At 35.3% G+C, this 15,156-nt stretch overlaps 2 protein-coding genes across 2 annotated transcripts; both read left to right on the top strand.

Moving 5' to 3' along the window:
* The first annotated feature begins 2,049 nt into the window (after positions 1 to 2,049).
* On the top strand, positions 2,050 to 6,635 carry LOC120083013 (integrin-linked protein kinase 1-like). Its single transcript, XM_039038490.1, has 12 exons — positions 2,050 to 2,643; positions 3,897 to 3,971; positions 4,084 to 4,179; positions 4,259 to 4,344; positions 4,820 to 4,940; positions 5,056 to 5,135; positions 5,234 to 5,296; positions 5,384 to 5,490; positions 5,581 to 5,666; positions 5,751 to 5,872; positions 6,009 to 6,120; positions 6,246 to 6,635. Exons 1-12 carry the CDS (start codon positions 2,317 to 2,319, stop codon positions 6,345 to 6,347), a joined length of 1,377 nt encoding a protein of 458 aa, XP_038894418.1. The 5' UTR covers positions 2,050 to 2,316; the 3' UTR covers positions 6,348 to 6,635.
* A 79-nt stretch (positions 6,636 to 6,714) lies between these two features.
* LOC120083012 lies at positions 6,715 to 14,527 on the top strand. The gene is made up of 7 exons (XM_039038489.1): positions 6,715 to 8,538; positions 8,799 to 8,854; positions 9,005 to 9,277; positions 9,369 to 9,605; positions 13,409 to 13,528; positions 13,663 to 13,791; positions 14,262 to 14,527. The coding sequence occupies exons 1-7, from the start codon at positions 6,906 to 6,908 to the stop codon at positions 14,280 to 14,282; spliced, it is 2,469 nt and encodes an 822-aa protein (XP_038894417.1). The 5' UTR covers positions 6,715 to 6,905; the 3' UTR covers positions 14,283 to 14,527.
* Positions 14,528 to 15,156: the final 629 nt, after the last annotated feature.

Here is a 15,156-nt window from a genome sequence, read left to right as displayed (position 1 = left end):
ATAACGTCACGAGTTTAGTCTTAAAATTTTCGAAGTTGTATCTAAATAAATCTCTAAAACTTTGTCTGATACGCATGACTTTCAAAAGCTTTAATAGGTTTCCTACTTGCATGTATATATATATATATTAATAATGTATTAGACATAAAATTGAATATTAGAAAACTTATTAAATATTTTGAGAGAGAGAAATTCCTAGTTTTGCTATCAACGTTGTTTGGGAGTCTTAGAGGATGTTTGGTTTAACTTTTCAAGAGTTTAATTTGAAGATAAGTTATTGAAAAAAAAATATATAGTGTTTGGCAGTCACAAAAGTTTTTAAAATACTTTCAAAGTGTATTTTATTTTTTTCTTATCAAAAGAGTAAAACTTTTTTTTTTCTTTAGTTCATCCAAACAGATCTTAAGTTCATTATTAGGAGAAAAACATTTGTAGTTGTCCAAGAATTTTGAGTACAATTTTTGTTTGGTTCTTAAGTTTCAACATGTTACACTTTTTTTTTTTTTAAAAAAAATAAATTTTGAGTTAAATTTCTATTTGGTTACTAAAGATCGTACATTTTTATTTATGAATTATGAAATTAATTTTCAACTTATCTTACATGCTAAGATTTTACATTTCTACTAAGAAGTTTTCAGTAATACCTACTTTTGTCATATGTATTAATTTTCTATTAATTTATTTCAAAGAGTTCAATTAATTATAATTAAATTAGTTTCATCACTTTTCCTAAAAATCAAATAAAAAGTTCACATCATAATTGTTGTAATAATTAAGAGTTAATATCGAGGGCAAAAAAGGAACTTACTAAAAAATTCAAAGTTCAAATCCTAAAATCTAGTGTAAAATTGGGCAGATTAATTTATTTTTGAAGAATACCAAAAGTTATTTGATTGATTTGATTTTTTAATTGAAAAAACAATCAAAATCGAATAAAACTAATAATATATATACACTTAAATTTTGATTGACAATGTACTATCAGTATTCTATTTCATTGGATGAATGATGGATCCAATTATTATTATCTTAAAAAAAAAAAAAATACAAGAATACCTAATTTCAATCTACAAAAAACGAATATGCTAAATTTTAATTTGTGATAAACAAAAATGACCCACTAAAAAATCGAAACAAAATTGAAAGAAATGGAAGAATAAGGAAAATGACCACTTGGATCCAAAACCGAAAATCAAACCAACATAGAACCAATCCAATCAAAATCCAAATAATTGGTTTTGTTTTTATTGGATATCGGTTTGGTTTTCTATTTTATAAAACCAATAAATTTAATTTAGATTTTGGTTGACCTCAAAATCGAGAAAATCGAACTAATTATTACCTCTAATAAAATCAATAGATTCTAGATATAAGAATAAAAATTAAACTTCAAATTAAGAAAAAAATGTAATATATTGAAAATTTAGGGACAAGCACATATTTTCCCTCATATTTATAATTCTTAAATTTACTCTTAAGACATGGGATTGAAATTGACTTGTTTATTTTTTTTTCCCCAACAAATTACATCAAGATTCCATTATACCGTATATAACAAAATGCTTCATTTATTAATCGATCAATTTTCACATTTTTAATCATATTTTTGGAATGTGCGGGTAATGTAATATATTTTTATTTTCCAAGATCCACGTCAGCGTGGGGTCCACGTAATACGTCACGGCAAGTTGCTATCTACCAGGGTTACCGACCACAACGACATCGTATTCACAGAACATCGGTAATCTCATCCTCACCAGATCCACAGAAACCTTTAATCCAAGCCTTTAACAATATTCAAACAGAAAAAGTCTGTCAAACCAACGGTCTAGATTGCATTTTTATTTTATATCAGTTCCACACGAAAAAAACACCCATCCGCGTAAAAGCCAAATTCGTTGTCATCCAGCCGTCACGTAAGGTAACGGAGCCCGTCAAGTGAGGACGGTGAAATTAACGGAAAGCGTATTTTAGAATAATTTAACACATAATTACTATTCTATACCGTACCGACGGAAAAAAGGCTTCATTTTCTTTTCACTATAAAGAGAAATCGTAACTGCCTCAAAAAGCTGCTGAAAGAAAGTTAAAACGAAACGAGTTTTCGTGTTTCTCACCGGAAATTTGTCTGCAGTAATTTAGATCCTATTCTCCGCTTCATTCCAGTCCAAAACCTAGCTGTAAAATCGTAATTCTCCAACTCATTTTCTAATTTAGTTGAGAGAAATATTGTTATTCATTGCCGGAGATTCATCGGAGACTGGTCGCTAGTTAGGGTTTTAGAAAGGGGGGGTTTTGAGTTCTGTGTTGGGAATAATGGAAGCGAATAACAGTAACAACGGGGTGAGGTTTTTGTTGGGGAAACAATCGTCGATGGCGCCAGACCGGCAGCCAGAGGAGACGGCGGAGGTGGTGGAAGACGGAGAGGAGATCGATCCAGGGGTGAGATTGATGTATTTGGCAAATGAAGGCGATTTGGAAGGGATTAAGGAGCTTCTAGATTCTGGAATTGATGTCAATTTTCACGATGTTGATAATCGGACGGCGCTTCATGTTGCTGCTTGTCAAGGCTGCTCCGAGATCGTCGATTTATTGCTCCGCCGTGGCGCTGAGATTGACCCTAAAGATCGCTGGGGTAGTACGGTAATTTGATCCTCTCTGCATGTTTCGCCCGCGTTTACTTTTTTTTTTTTTTTTTAATAAAAAAAGCATATATATTTTTTTAATTTTTTGTTGGTCTTGGTTATTGGAAAATACGTTTTAACGGATAGGAAGAAGTTGCTTTTGATCTCAATGATCAATAAATAAAATTTTGCGAAGAATAATAAATATTCTATTATGGAAATTACAAAATTTAATAAATTCTGTTTTCTATTCGAGGTTTTTTAAAAATAGAAAAATGAAGAAAATTATTTATACAAAATATCAAAATTTAATTATTTTTATAGATGTGGATGGAAGTCATAGAAATCGATAGAAGTCTATAATTGATATTATATCATATATATTCATAGTCAATATTTTTTATTATTTTTTAAATAGTTTGACATTTTTTCTATCATTAAAATTTTCTTTTAATATTTAAGAAATTAAACGAATTACTCAATATTTTTCTTTTTGTCAGCAATATTTAATAAGTAATATAGTGGCAGAAACGTATATATATTTTAGAGAAAAAACAAACGAAACCTCGAAGACATAGGCGAATTTATACGCGGGAAATCGGTGGGCCCCTTAGTTCGAAAGGGAAATATCCATTTTAAAAAAAGAAAAAGGAAATTTTGAATTAAAGGAATATTATTCGGATAATGTCTCGACCGCTATTTCAGAAAAATGACTATTAAAATAAATTAAATTATAAGTTCAAGTCTTTCTAATTTTTTGTCAAAAAAGGAGATTAAAAAATTTAGAAAGAATCTAATATGCGTTTAACTTTCAATTGATTGCCTAATAGATTATTGAACTTTAATAACATATAATAATTTTATGAACTTTTAATTTTATGTCTAATATATATATATATTTCAAAAAATTTAAGATTAATCAATGTATTAGATTTAAAATTGAATTTTATTTGTAAAAACTGAGTATAGTTCAATAAGCATAAAATTATAGAGAATTGATTTTTACTTACAATAAAAAAAAAAAATGAAGATTTTTTTTTTTATTTGGTAGAATTAAATTTTTAGTTTTGTGTCTAATAAATGAGTTTTATTTAAAAGTTAGAGCTATTACAAACAAAATTAAAACTTATTTAGGCACTTTCAGAAGTTTTAGAGATAAAATTAAAAGTTTAGGGGCTATTAAGAATTTTTTGGGTTTTTATTGTACGTATTTGGTATTGCCTTCTTCTTCTTCCAAAACTTTCTCCACCATAACCAAGTTTGGAATAACAGCCTCTTGCAGATGCTATATTCTACAAAAATCATGAAGTTATCAAATTGCTGGAGAAAAGCGGCGCAAAACATCTGGTACCAACAATGTTTTTTGATTTTTCGTTTTCCGAATTGCCAAGTGTTAGATTATGTTCACTAATCATGGCTTCATTATGTTCTATTTTGTTCACAATGCTGTAAAATTCAGATGGCTCCCATGCTTGTCAAGCATGCTCGTGAAGTCCCAGAATATGAAATTGATCCTAAAGAATTTGACTTTACAAACAGTGTCAACTTGACCAAGGTTTAACACTTTTTCTTCTACCTGGTTTTCTTATTTTTCTTTACTTTTACTGTTGATCTCAATCTAAAATTTCTTCCAGGGAACCTTTCATCTTGCATCATGGCGCGGAATCCAAGTTGCAGTTAAAGAGCTTCCTGAGGATGTGATTTCAGAGGAGGATAAAGTGTAAGTGACCAAGTTCTAGAAAATATATATTCTGTTAAGCAGCATGGATATAAATATGAGATGGATACGACACAACACGGAGATGACAACCGTCGTTTTCGTAAAATTTAGTACATGGACATAACAAGGATATGTTTATCAAAGTATATATCATTTTTATATAAGGAAATTCAAAATTAATGAGTTTAAGCATTTATGTGCTTAAACGATAAGCTTGATGTATTTAATTATTTTTGTCATATGTGTCTATTTAGTATATATCTACTTAAACAAGTTTTCGATGCATGTCTAACAAAGGTTGGATCTACTCTTACTTTGTACAACTAGTGTCTAATACATCTATTGTTGTTTGATACGGTTCTAAAAAATTTTTCGGTATCTAAGTGTTTGACACGTTCCGGACACAGATATGCTAGTCTAATTAAACTTCAATCAGCCTTAACTTTTTTTATTTTCTTCCCTTTGGGGGGTTCAGGAACGCCTTCAGAGATGAGCTTGCATTGCTTCAGAAGATTCGGCACCCTAACGTCGTTCAATTTCTTGGTGCTGTCACTCAAAGTAGTCCCATGATGATTGTTACTGAATATTTGCCCAAGGTTTTTCTCCTCACTTATTTACTAATCACATCATTTTACAGGGAGATCTGAAAATGAAAATTATTGATGAACCCAATGTCCATTTCCCCTCATGTTATTGTGATTTGTGCTGCAGGGAGATCTTTGTCAACTTTTACAGAGAAAAGGAGCATTAAAACCAATTGTAGCCGTGAAATTTGCCCTTGATATTGCAAGGTTTTCATTCTACACTGTTCCTTTAAACTTTTTTAGATAAAATGTCTAGTCTATCTGCCATTGCATCTTATGCGTTTGCTTTTTGAAATTCTGTTCAGGGGAATGAACTATTTGCACGAAAATAAACCTGCACCGATCATCCACCGTGATCTCGAGCCATCGTAAGAGTCACTCGCACTTTGACAATTGCATCTACTCTAATATCTTGGAAATTCCTAAAGTTGTTTTTTTCTGTTGTTTGATTCTAGAAATATATTGCGAGATGACACTGGGAACCTGAAAGTTGCAGACTTTGGAGTCAGCAAGTTGCTCACAGTCAAGGAGGATAAACCTCTCACTTGTCAAGACACTGCTTGTAAGAATTTCCTCTGCATAATCCACAAACTCACACTCTTCATCAAAGCAAATGCTGAATAAATTCTAATCAAGTTATTTGTCATTGTAGGCCGATATGTCGCTCCAGAAGTTTTCAAAAACAATGGATACGATACCAAAGTAGATGTCTTCTCCTTTGCTTTAATTCTACAAGAGGTTTGGCTCTTTATATTCACAACAACCTGTGAATGAATGCCTTTAACTTGAATTTCATATCATTAATGCGCTATAATAATATAGATGATCGAAGGGCAACCACCATTTTCAAGCAAGAAAGAAAATGCGATTCTTAAAGAGTATGCAGCCGGAGCACGCCCTCCATTCAAAGCTCCAGCTAAATGCTACGCCCATGGAATTAAAGAGTAAGCTTGGCTGCTTCTTTCTCATCTCTTACAATAAATGATAGCAGTATGGATAATTTTTCGTACTCTTGTAGTAGTAGAAAACTTTTCCCTATCGTATCTTCGCCCCGATCAAGCTAACGACATTTACGGTCAGGTTGATTGAAGATTGCTGGGATGAGAAGCCATCAAAGAGACCAACTTTTAGGCAGATAATCACAAGGCTGGAAACAATTCATTACAGTCTTAGCCACAGAAGGCGTTGGAAGGTTCATCTCTTTCACTTCTTTTTCTATCTGTCTGCTGCCATTTTCAAGCACTGTTGATCAACAAACTAAACCATTGATCAAACAAGACACTAACTTTTGTCTTCCTTTTAAACAAAATTGTGCAGCTCCCAACATTGAGATGCTTTCAGGATCCGGAGGCCAGGATAAGAAGAGACCATCTCTCAAGCAGCCGGAGCCTTTCATCGCGATCTGCAAGCAGCATATGAACCAACCAACTCAAAAGCTTCCCCACTCATGTTTGTTGTAGAAAATTTTTCCCTTTTGTTATATTCATTTCAGTTCATATTTGTTTGCAACCCAAAATAACGTGTTGCTGCCTTGTGCAATTCCACTGCAAATTCTCTCTTCCTCCTTAAGTTTCTGGGTTGAGAGTTCATATTGTACATTGCTATATACTCTCATGAATACAACAATTTGTTTGTACATTAAAATATAACACGATTGACCCAAAAAGTTGAAGAAAATTGTATTCGAAAGTTTTCTGTTTCTATTCCCATTTGTGAGTCTCTCTAGTCTCTACTCTTCTTTCTTGTTGAAATGCGTACGAAGAAAATGTCATCGTTTTTCTCTGAATTTTCCCGATTTCACTTGAAGGGCCATTTTGGGAATTGGGCAAATCGGTTAAATTTCTTGAAAATTCCGAAGCTAATCTCCAACTTCAACGCGTACAACCCATTTTCTTCCCTAGAGCAACGATTTTTGCCTCATTTCTTAGGTAAATCTCAGCCACCATTTGGCCGTCGATTGAGATCGAAGGTACAAAAATGGAGTTCCCTGAGTGCCCAGTTTGCCTGCAAACGTACGACGGCGAGTCCACAGTTCCTCGTGTTCTCTCTTGTGGTCATTCAGCTTGCGGAAGCTGCCTCGAGAATCTCCCTCGGCGATTCCCCGAAACCATTCGATGTCCCGCCTGCAACGTTCTCGTGAAATTCCCCTCTGAAGGCGCTTCGGCTCTCCCTAAAAACATCGATCTCCTAAGACTTCGCCCCGGGCAGAACGCCGATGAACAAATTTCGAAGAAACCCGCCAAACGACCCATCGATCAATCCCACGAGTTGTTTCCTCGGCTTTGGTCTGATGAATTCTACAGAGCTTGGAAGCACTGGGTTCTGCCACACGACGCCGTTTCGATCGACCGGCGTGATGGTGACGACGGAGTCGAGAGGTTGTTGCTGGGAAGAATCGGTCCCGTTTCAGATTCAGATTCTTCGTTCCCGATTAGGGTTGGAGAAGATCGAACTGTAAGTCTTGTTCGAATTGTTTCGTTGCCTTGTTCGAATAGTGATGGTTTGTTTAAGTTTAGTTATACTTCTATGGTTCTGAAATGCTTGAGTGTGTTGAAGGATGGGGAGAGGAATGAACTGGGTTTGATTTTGGGAGCTGGTATTGTGAATAGTGGAAGAGTTTGTAGAATTTATGGGTTGTGGGGTAATTTGGAGGATGGATTTCTGTACTTGGTATGCGAGAGACGAAATGAGAACTTAGTGGAGATGATTAACAATTGGATGAAGAAACTTGATATCAGAAATAAGGTTGGCTTGAACGGAGATGACTTGCTTAGTTTTGCCATGATTGGCACTGAATTATGTGAAGCAATCATAGCTATGCATTCTCTGAGGATAAGTACTGGCTTTCTGAGTCTTTCATGTTTTAGTTTTGGTGAATTTGGTAGTGTTTGTGTTGATATAAATGGAGTTCTGACTATGGGAAGAACTGTTCGGGAGACAGTGATGGAAGCTGTTTCTTCCGGATCAAAACTCCATGCCAAAGAAATGGAGATTCTTATTAGTAATCTGATAAAGAAAGAGGCTTTTGTACCCCCAGAGGTTTTACTCAAATTATTGCATAACGAAGACATTCTGCTTGAATGTGGCACAACTCTATGTTCGGTTGGGAACAAGTGTGATATTTGGTCTTTGGTTTTGGTTTTGCTGAGTTTTCTTCTTGGAAAGGACTGCTTTGAAGAGACATTGGAAGGTCTTGAAGAAAGTCATTCTGATTGCTCTGCCTTTTATGGGATTTGGGTGGAGAAAGTTAGTTCTTGTTTAGATATGAAGTTCGGTTCGGGGTATGCATCATTGAAACAGGCACTCTGCAGGTCTTTAGATTTCGATCCCAAAAACCGTCCCCGTGTTGTTGAACTGTCGAGATGCTTTAGGGAACTGATTGTTAGTTCTGAGTTGGATGCTTTAGCCAGTATGAAACTTGTAGTTGATAAATATGGTGCTGATCATTGCTTGGTTCTGGGGGATCTCATTCGAATTCCCAACAAATTGATAAAAACTCAGAGAGATGATAGCGTTACTGGCAATTTTGTTGATGGGCTATCAGTTGGAATGGTGAAGTCCAGAGACATGATGGGCCATCGTGATAGCGTTACTGGTTTAGTAGTTGGTGGTATGTACAATACAGTCTCCTCTATCTTTTATGTTGCTTTTGTCTCTCAAGTATTTTCTATGATCATTTCAAAATTTAATGTTTTATTGGCAACTGGCAATTGTTCGTGGAAAGTTCTTTAAAAAGTTTAATATTGTAATGAATGAAAGTATTTTGATAGCATTCAAAAATCAAAACTATGAATTCTGTGCATGACCTTCATTAAGTTGTGCCCTGACGTTTTTTCTTTTTTAAAATGCATCCTTTCTCTTCTTTTGTAGGGGATTATCTGTTTAGCTCGTCATATGACAAGACTGTCCAAGCATGGTCTTTGCAAGTATGCGTTTTATTGATCTTTTTTACCTCGACAATTGAATGAATCTGATATATTTTTCTTTCTGGTATCAGATCATTTATTTGTACCCTGTTTCTAGATAATGTTACCCCTCCATTTGTTCTATGCCATTGATTTGAACATTTCTTGTAGGACTTCTCTTATGTACACACATTTATCGGTCATGAGCATCGCATAACAGATTTGGTATATATTGATGAAGAACAACCATTATGTATAAGTGCTGATATTGGAGGTGGTATATATGTCTGGAGCATTTCTCGTCCTCTCAAGGAAGATCCATTAAAGAAATGGTACGAGGAGAAGGATTGGCGTTACGACGGTATTCATGCCTTGGCCTACTCAGGCAATGGGTACCTTTATACCGGTGGAGGCGATAAATCGGTTAAAGCATGGTCATTGAAGGTAAATACTTTCTTAAGTACAGTGATTAGTGATTATATAAGATGTCCACATTGAATCCTTTTAACTGAAATTTGAGAGTCTTGCGTTTTAGGATGGCACCTTATCAGGTTCTATGCATGGTCATAAATCAGTTGTTTCCGCTCTTGTAGCAAGTAATGGCGTTCTTTACAGTGGAAGTTGGGATGGAACCGTTCGGTTATGGAGTCTTGCTGATCGTAGTCATTTGGCCGTGCTTGGGGAAGAATCATCTGGAAGTTTAGGTTCTGTCCTACGTCTTGCTGCTAACACGGACATACTTGTTGCTACTCATGAAAATGGATCCATAAAGGTTTAAGTTTCTTCAAAGACTGTGCTATATAAGATTTACTTCTCGGCTCATGCATTTACATCTATCGATCGTACTCATTGTTAAACATGTTAAATGACATGCATCAACCCTAAAGTTTAAGTTAACGAGTTACAGTAAATTTAATTATATCAATGCTTTAACACTCTCAATTGTGCGTTTAGAAATTTGTAGAAAATTGTTAAACATCCAACCATACACACCTATAAAAGGAACGGTAGAAGAGGAATAACACCAAAGATTGTGGGAGGAGGAAATAACCGTGAGGAAAGAGATGATACAAGGGGGGACCACTAAGCTGGGTTATAAACAGAATGGAGGGAGGCTGAGGGAAATCGGGTAACATTTTGGGAAAAGCTAGAGCAGCTTTTGAATGAGAGATTTCTAGCCCTCTCGAATTGGCTAATTCTTCTGCTCTCATTATTGTCCTACTTTTATTCCATTGTTATGCTCTTTATTTTCGGTGTAAGCTTTTGATTATTCTCTGATATTAATAGATCTTGTGACAGGGATTGTTGCTCTGTTTTGCTGGTTATTCTTGTGGTTGTTGTATTGTTGGATTTTACTAAGCACAAGGGGTAGATTCCTAACAAATTGGTATCAGAGCCATTACAATCCTAGGGCAAACAAGGCAAATGGCACAGAAGCAGATCGAAGAACGAGTAGAAGCTACCGAGAAGGAGATTGCGGGAATGAAGGGCCTGATTCTAGGCCTCTGCAAGAGTGTGGAAAAGCTATCGGAAGATGTTAGAGAGAGTAGTTCGACCAAGAAGAATGAAGAATTAGGAATGACGGATGGATCTCGAATCAAGCTGAAAGGAAAAATGGAAGAAGTGGAATCGACTCAGACTCAGGGGATCGGAGGTGTGGACAAGAGTAAATACAAACGTCTGGAGATGCCGATTTTAGTAGAGAGAATTTGAAATCCTGAGTTTACGGAACCGAGCACTATTTTGAAATCCATGAACTCAACGATCTGGAAAAAGTGAAAGTAGCTGTGGTGAGCTTTGCGCTCGACAAGATAGACTGGTTTAGGTGGAGCCATAACTGGAAATCGATAGATACTTGGGAAGAACTAAAACGAAGAATGTTTGAACACTAACGACCCACAATTGAAGGAAGCCTTGGAGCTAGATTACTGAGAATCAAGCAGGACGGCAACTATGCGGAATACGTTAAGAAGTTCGTTACCTATTTTGCGCTGTTAGGGGATGCGGAGGATGTTCTCGTCGATGCTTTTCTGAATGGGCTAGAGCCGTCGATTAGAGCCGAAGTGATTAGTCGTCATCCAGTGGGCTTGGACGCCAACATAAGGGAGGCCCAACTCATCAACGATCGAAACATGGCCCTTTAAGTTGGCCCTTACCGATCTGGGTACTAATGGGCCAGAAGAAAAGAGAGGCCCAATCGGGGAACAAAGCTAATATTGGGATGGTGAAAACTAAAGGAACGGAAACGGGAGTGATCAAGCAAGTAACCATTCTCGTCAAGGGAAATGTCGTGAAGAAAGACCCTCCGGTAAAACAATTGTCCAATAGTGAGTACGGGGAACGATTGGAGAAGGGGCTCTACTTTCGTTGTAATGAGAAATACTCGGCCGACCATCGTTGCAAGGTTAGGGAGAATCGGGAGCTAATGTTTTTTTATTACGAATGAGGACGATCTAGGGGTCGAATCCAAGGGCGAAGAAGCCTTAGAAGGATCTGAGTTGAATTCGGTTAAAGTAATTGAAAATGTAGAGGTCACGTTACGATCGATGATAGGATTCTCAAAGCGGGGGACGATGAAATTGAAAGGAGCCGTGGAAGAAAAAGATGTGATCGTCTTAATCGATTGTGGGGCAACTCATAACTTCATTCACCAAAAATTAGTCAATGAGATGAAGCTGCCCATAACACCTATAGGGAAGTATGGGGTGCTAATAGGAAATGGTGACACGATACGAGGTAAAGGGGTATGTAAGTCAGTTATATTAAAACTTCAAGGATTGATTATCACAGCTGATTTCCTTCCGATAGACCTGGGAAAGATGAATGTAGTGTTGGGAATGTAGTGGCTCTATACCACGGGGTTTATGGGGGTTCACTGGCTATCGTTGACAATGAGTTTTACCGAGGAAGACCGAATCGTGACCTTGAGAGGAGTCCCTTCTCTGACCCGTTTAGAAATATCGTTGCAAGCTCTAGCTAAAGTTTGGGAGGAAGAAGATCAAGAATCCTTGATCGAGTTTCAGAATGTAGAGATAACAGATAATCGAAAAGTGATTAAAGAAAACAGAGACCGTAAGGAAGAGACACTGCCAGTGATGATTCAATCTTTACTTGAGGAAAGCGAAGATATATTCGGAGCACCAACAAATCTTCCCCCAAAGAGGGAGATCGATCATCATATTGATCAATAGATCTGGAAGGAATTATTTTCCATGATGGGAACAGTATTGAGGAGGAGCACAACATTTCACCCTTAAACGGATGGCTAGACTGAAAGAATAAATCGATGTTTAAAGACTTGTTTGAGGTATTTTTGTAATGAGCAACCATCAAAATGGAGTAAGTGGATTCCTTGAGCTGAACTTTGGTACAACACCACTTTCCATTCTTCAATTAGATCAACTCCATATCAGACAGTGTTTGGAAGAAAACCTCCACCATTAGTATCATACGAGGAGAACAAGACTTCAAATGATTTGGTGGAGCAACAACTAATGGCAAGGGATACGACTTTGAATGCCTTGAAAGAACTCCTAGTGGTGGCAAGGAACGTAATGAAGAAGCAGATTGATTTGAATAGGAGAGAAATACAATTTGTAGTGGGAGATGGAGTGTTTTTTAAACTCCAGCCTTACCGGCAACGCTCTTTAGCAAGGAAACAATGTGAAAAATTAGCCCCAAAATTTTATGGTCCTTATCATGTGTTGGAGCGAATTAGAGAGGTGGCACAAGCTAGAATTACCATCTAAGGCAAATATACACAACGTGTTCCATATATACCAATTAAAGAAGAAATTGAGCGAGCAGATCAAAGTGCAACAACATCCCTAGCATTAACTGAAGAGTGGGAGCTACAGGTGGTTCCTGAATTCATTTTGGTAATACGTTGGAACAGATAATTGGCTGCAAATGAATGGTTAGTGAAATGGAAAGGATTGCCGGAGAGTGAAGCAACATGGGAGTTGGCGTACTTGATGAAGGAATAGTTTCCTCAGCTCCACCTTGAGGACAAGGTGTGTTTCGAGGAGGGCGGTATTGTTAAGCTTCCAATCATACACACATATAAGAGGAAGGGTAGAAGAGGAATTACACCAAAGTTGTGGGAGGAGGAGATGACTATGAGATGATTATTCTCTAATATTAATAGATCTTGTGACAGAGATTGTTGCTCTGTTTTGCTAGTCATTTCTGTGGTTGTTGTATTTTTGGATTTTATTGAGCACAGGGGTAGATTCCTAACAAAAACTCAACAAGTGCGAATCAATATTAATTGAAAAGAAAATGACATTACGCTGATATCATGTTAAAACCAATCAACCAAAAATCTTTGATATCATGTTAAAACCAATCAACCAAAAACCCTAAGTTAATGGGCTATGGTGCTCTTGACATGAAACTGCTGATCATTTGAGTTGTCACTAAAAAGATATTGAGAAACTTTTTGAATATTTTGATTGCCATGAACCTGTATTCTGAGTTTCTGAAAAATCTCTACTGATTCATTACTTCGCCTCAAGTAATGATCTTATAACCTCAACTGGAGGAAGGACTAACCTATGATTTTGTTTACTTCAGGTTTGGAGGAACGATGTATTCATGAAAACCATGAAATTGCATGATGGTGCCATTTTTGCCACCAGCATGTTGGGGAAGCAACTCGTCACGGGGGGTCGAGATAAAGTTGTAAATGTACAGGTATGTATCTAGAAGTTGATATGGAAAGTATCCATGAAGAGATCGTCGATTATCATCTCAATACCATCAACGATTTGAAACTTGTCATGTTTGTTTTTTTCTTTTCTCTAACTTATCAAGACAATAATTCGTAGGAGTTATTTGGCAATGAGCTCGAGATTGACTGTAGACATCTTGGATCTATCCCTTCAAATTCTACAATAACAGCATTATTGTGTTGGCAAGACAAACTTTATGTTGGATATGCAGATCGGTATATTAAGGTATGTGCATTAAATATATATATGTTTAACTCTATGGTATGTTATATACTAAAATAGCAAGTTGGACAATAGAAACAAGGAAGGAAATATATCTCTTATTAGGATTCAAAATCTTATGCATCTATACTAATACAGACTTATACTATATTCTTTAAAAAAAATGAAGAAAAAGAAAAAAGAAAGCATGTTTGTTTGTTTCATATTGCATATATATCAAAACTTTAGACCAATGCACGAGACTTGTAACACAAATTACTCGCATGGTATGATGTAAGAAAGTATACTATAGGAATTAAACATGCAAGAAGTTTGTAAACCGACACGTGAAATTATAAGGATCAAAATGAAAAGGTAAAGTTTAGATATTGGAAAGTTGTGAAAATTTTTGTACGCTGGTGAGTTTTGCCTTGAATTCAACATGCTTGCCTAATTTAACTGACATGAATTCTTTGAATTTTGTGGTGCTTTAGGTGTATTACCATGGAAAATGATACCTATTTCAATGGGTCTGCTGAGCAAATTTCCATTGGAGAAAATAATATATTCTAATGTATATAGAATAGCACTTCAAAGTGAGCTTTCATAAGTTTCATGTTGGAATTACTTTTAATTTCTAAAAATATATTCCTCCAGCCCATTAAATTCTGGTTCAATTTTACTTGAGGTTAAATACCAATCTTGGTCCATGTAAGTATTTTGAAACTTGTTCAATTTTAATCATTGTATTTTAAATAAATCTTGAATATAGTCTATGTTGTTAGTTTATTGTTGATTTTCTAAAATCCGTTTTTATTATCCATAATTATTATAAATTTTGGAAAATATATTCCTATATTATATTCACTTGCATTAAGATTATTATTATTATTTCGCCAATTTTGGTAAAAATTAATTTTAACGGACTAAATTTAAGATTTATTGAAAGTATGAGAACTAAAATTGAATAAACTCTAAAGTATATAGACAAAATTGGTATTTAGTCTTAGCTTTATTATGTTTTAAGCCTATAGATTTTGCATAAAAACAATGAGTTAAATTACATGTTTAATCCTTACGTTTAAATTTCTATACTTCAAAAATGTTATAGTAGGTTTTTAACTTATAATTTTAAGTCCAATAAATCTTTGAACTTTCAATTTTATTTTAATAGGTCGTTGACATGCATAAACATTTTATGAGATTCACGGACTTAGTAGATAGAGAAATGTTAGTTTAGAGTCCTATCATATTGAAAAATGATTTTAAATCTAATAATTTTTTTCTTAGAAAAGTCTGAATATGTTAGAAATTTATTAGATAAAAGATTGAAAATCTAGAGACTTATTAGATGACTTTAAAGATCAAGAACCTATAAGTAATAAAATA

Source organism: Benincasa hispida, chromosome 8 (assembly GCF_009727055.1).
Source record: "Benincasa hispida cultivar B227 chromosome 8, ASM972705v1, whole genome shotgun sequence".
NCBI lineage: Eukaryota > Viridiplantae > Streptophyta > Magnoliopsida > Cucurbitales > Cucurbitaceae > Benincasa > Benincasa hispida.
The sequence above is the reverse complement of the archived record's forward strand: the minus strand, read 5'-3'. Positions and strand labels throughout refer to the sequence as shown.

Bases quoted from the DNA above. Each gene is read 5' to 3' on its own strand.
- LOC120083012 (XM_039038489.1), top strand. From the start codon at position 6,906: ATGGAGTTCCCTGAGTGCCCAGTTTGCCTGCAAACGTACGACGGCGAG. The intron at 8,855-9,004 runs GTATGCGTTTTA...CATTTCTTGTAG, and splicing joins TCCAAGCATGGTCTTTGCAA to GACTTCTCTTATGTACACAC. The intron at 13,792-14,261 runs GTATGTGCATTA...GTGGTGCTTTAG, and splicing joins ATGCAGATCGGTATATTAAG to GTGTATTACCATGGAAAATG.
- LOC120083013 (XM_039038490.1), top strand. From the start codon at position 2,317: ATGGAAGCGAATAACAGTAACAACGGGGTGAGGTTTTTGTTGGGGAAA. The intron at 4,345-4,819 runs GTAAGTGACCAA...TGGGGGGTTCAG, and splicing joins ATTTCAGAGGAGGATAAAGT to GAACGCCTTCAGAGATGAGC. The intron at 6,121-6,245 runs GTTCATCTCTTT...AAAATTGTGCAG, and splicing joins GCCACAGAAGGCGTTGGAAG to CTCCCAACATTGAGATGCTT.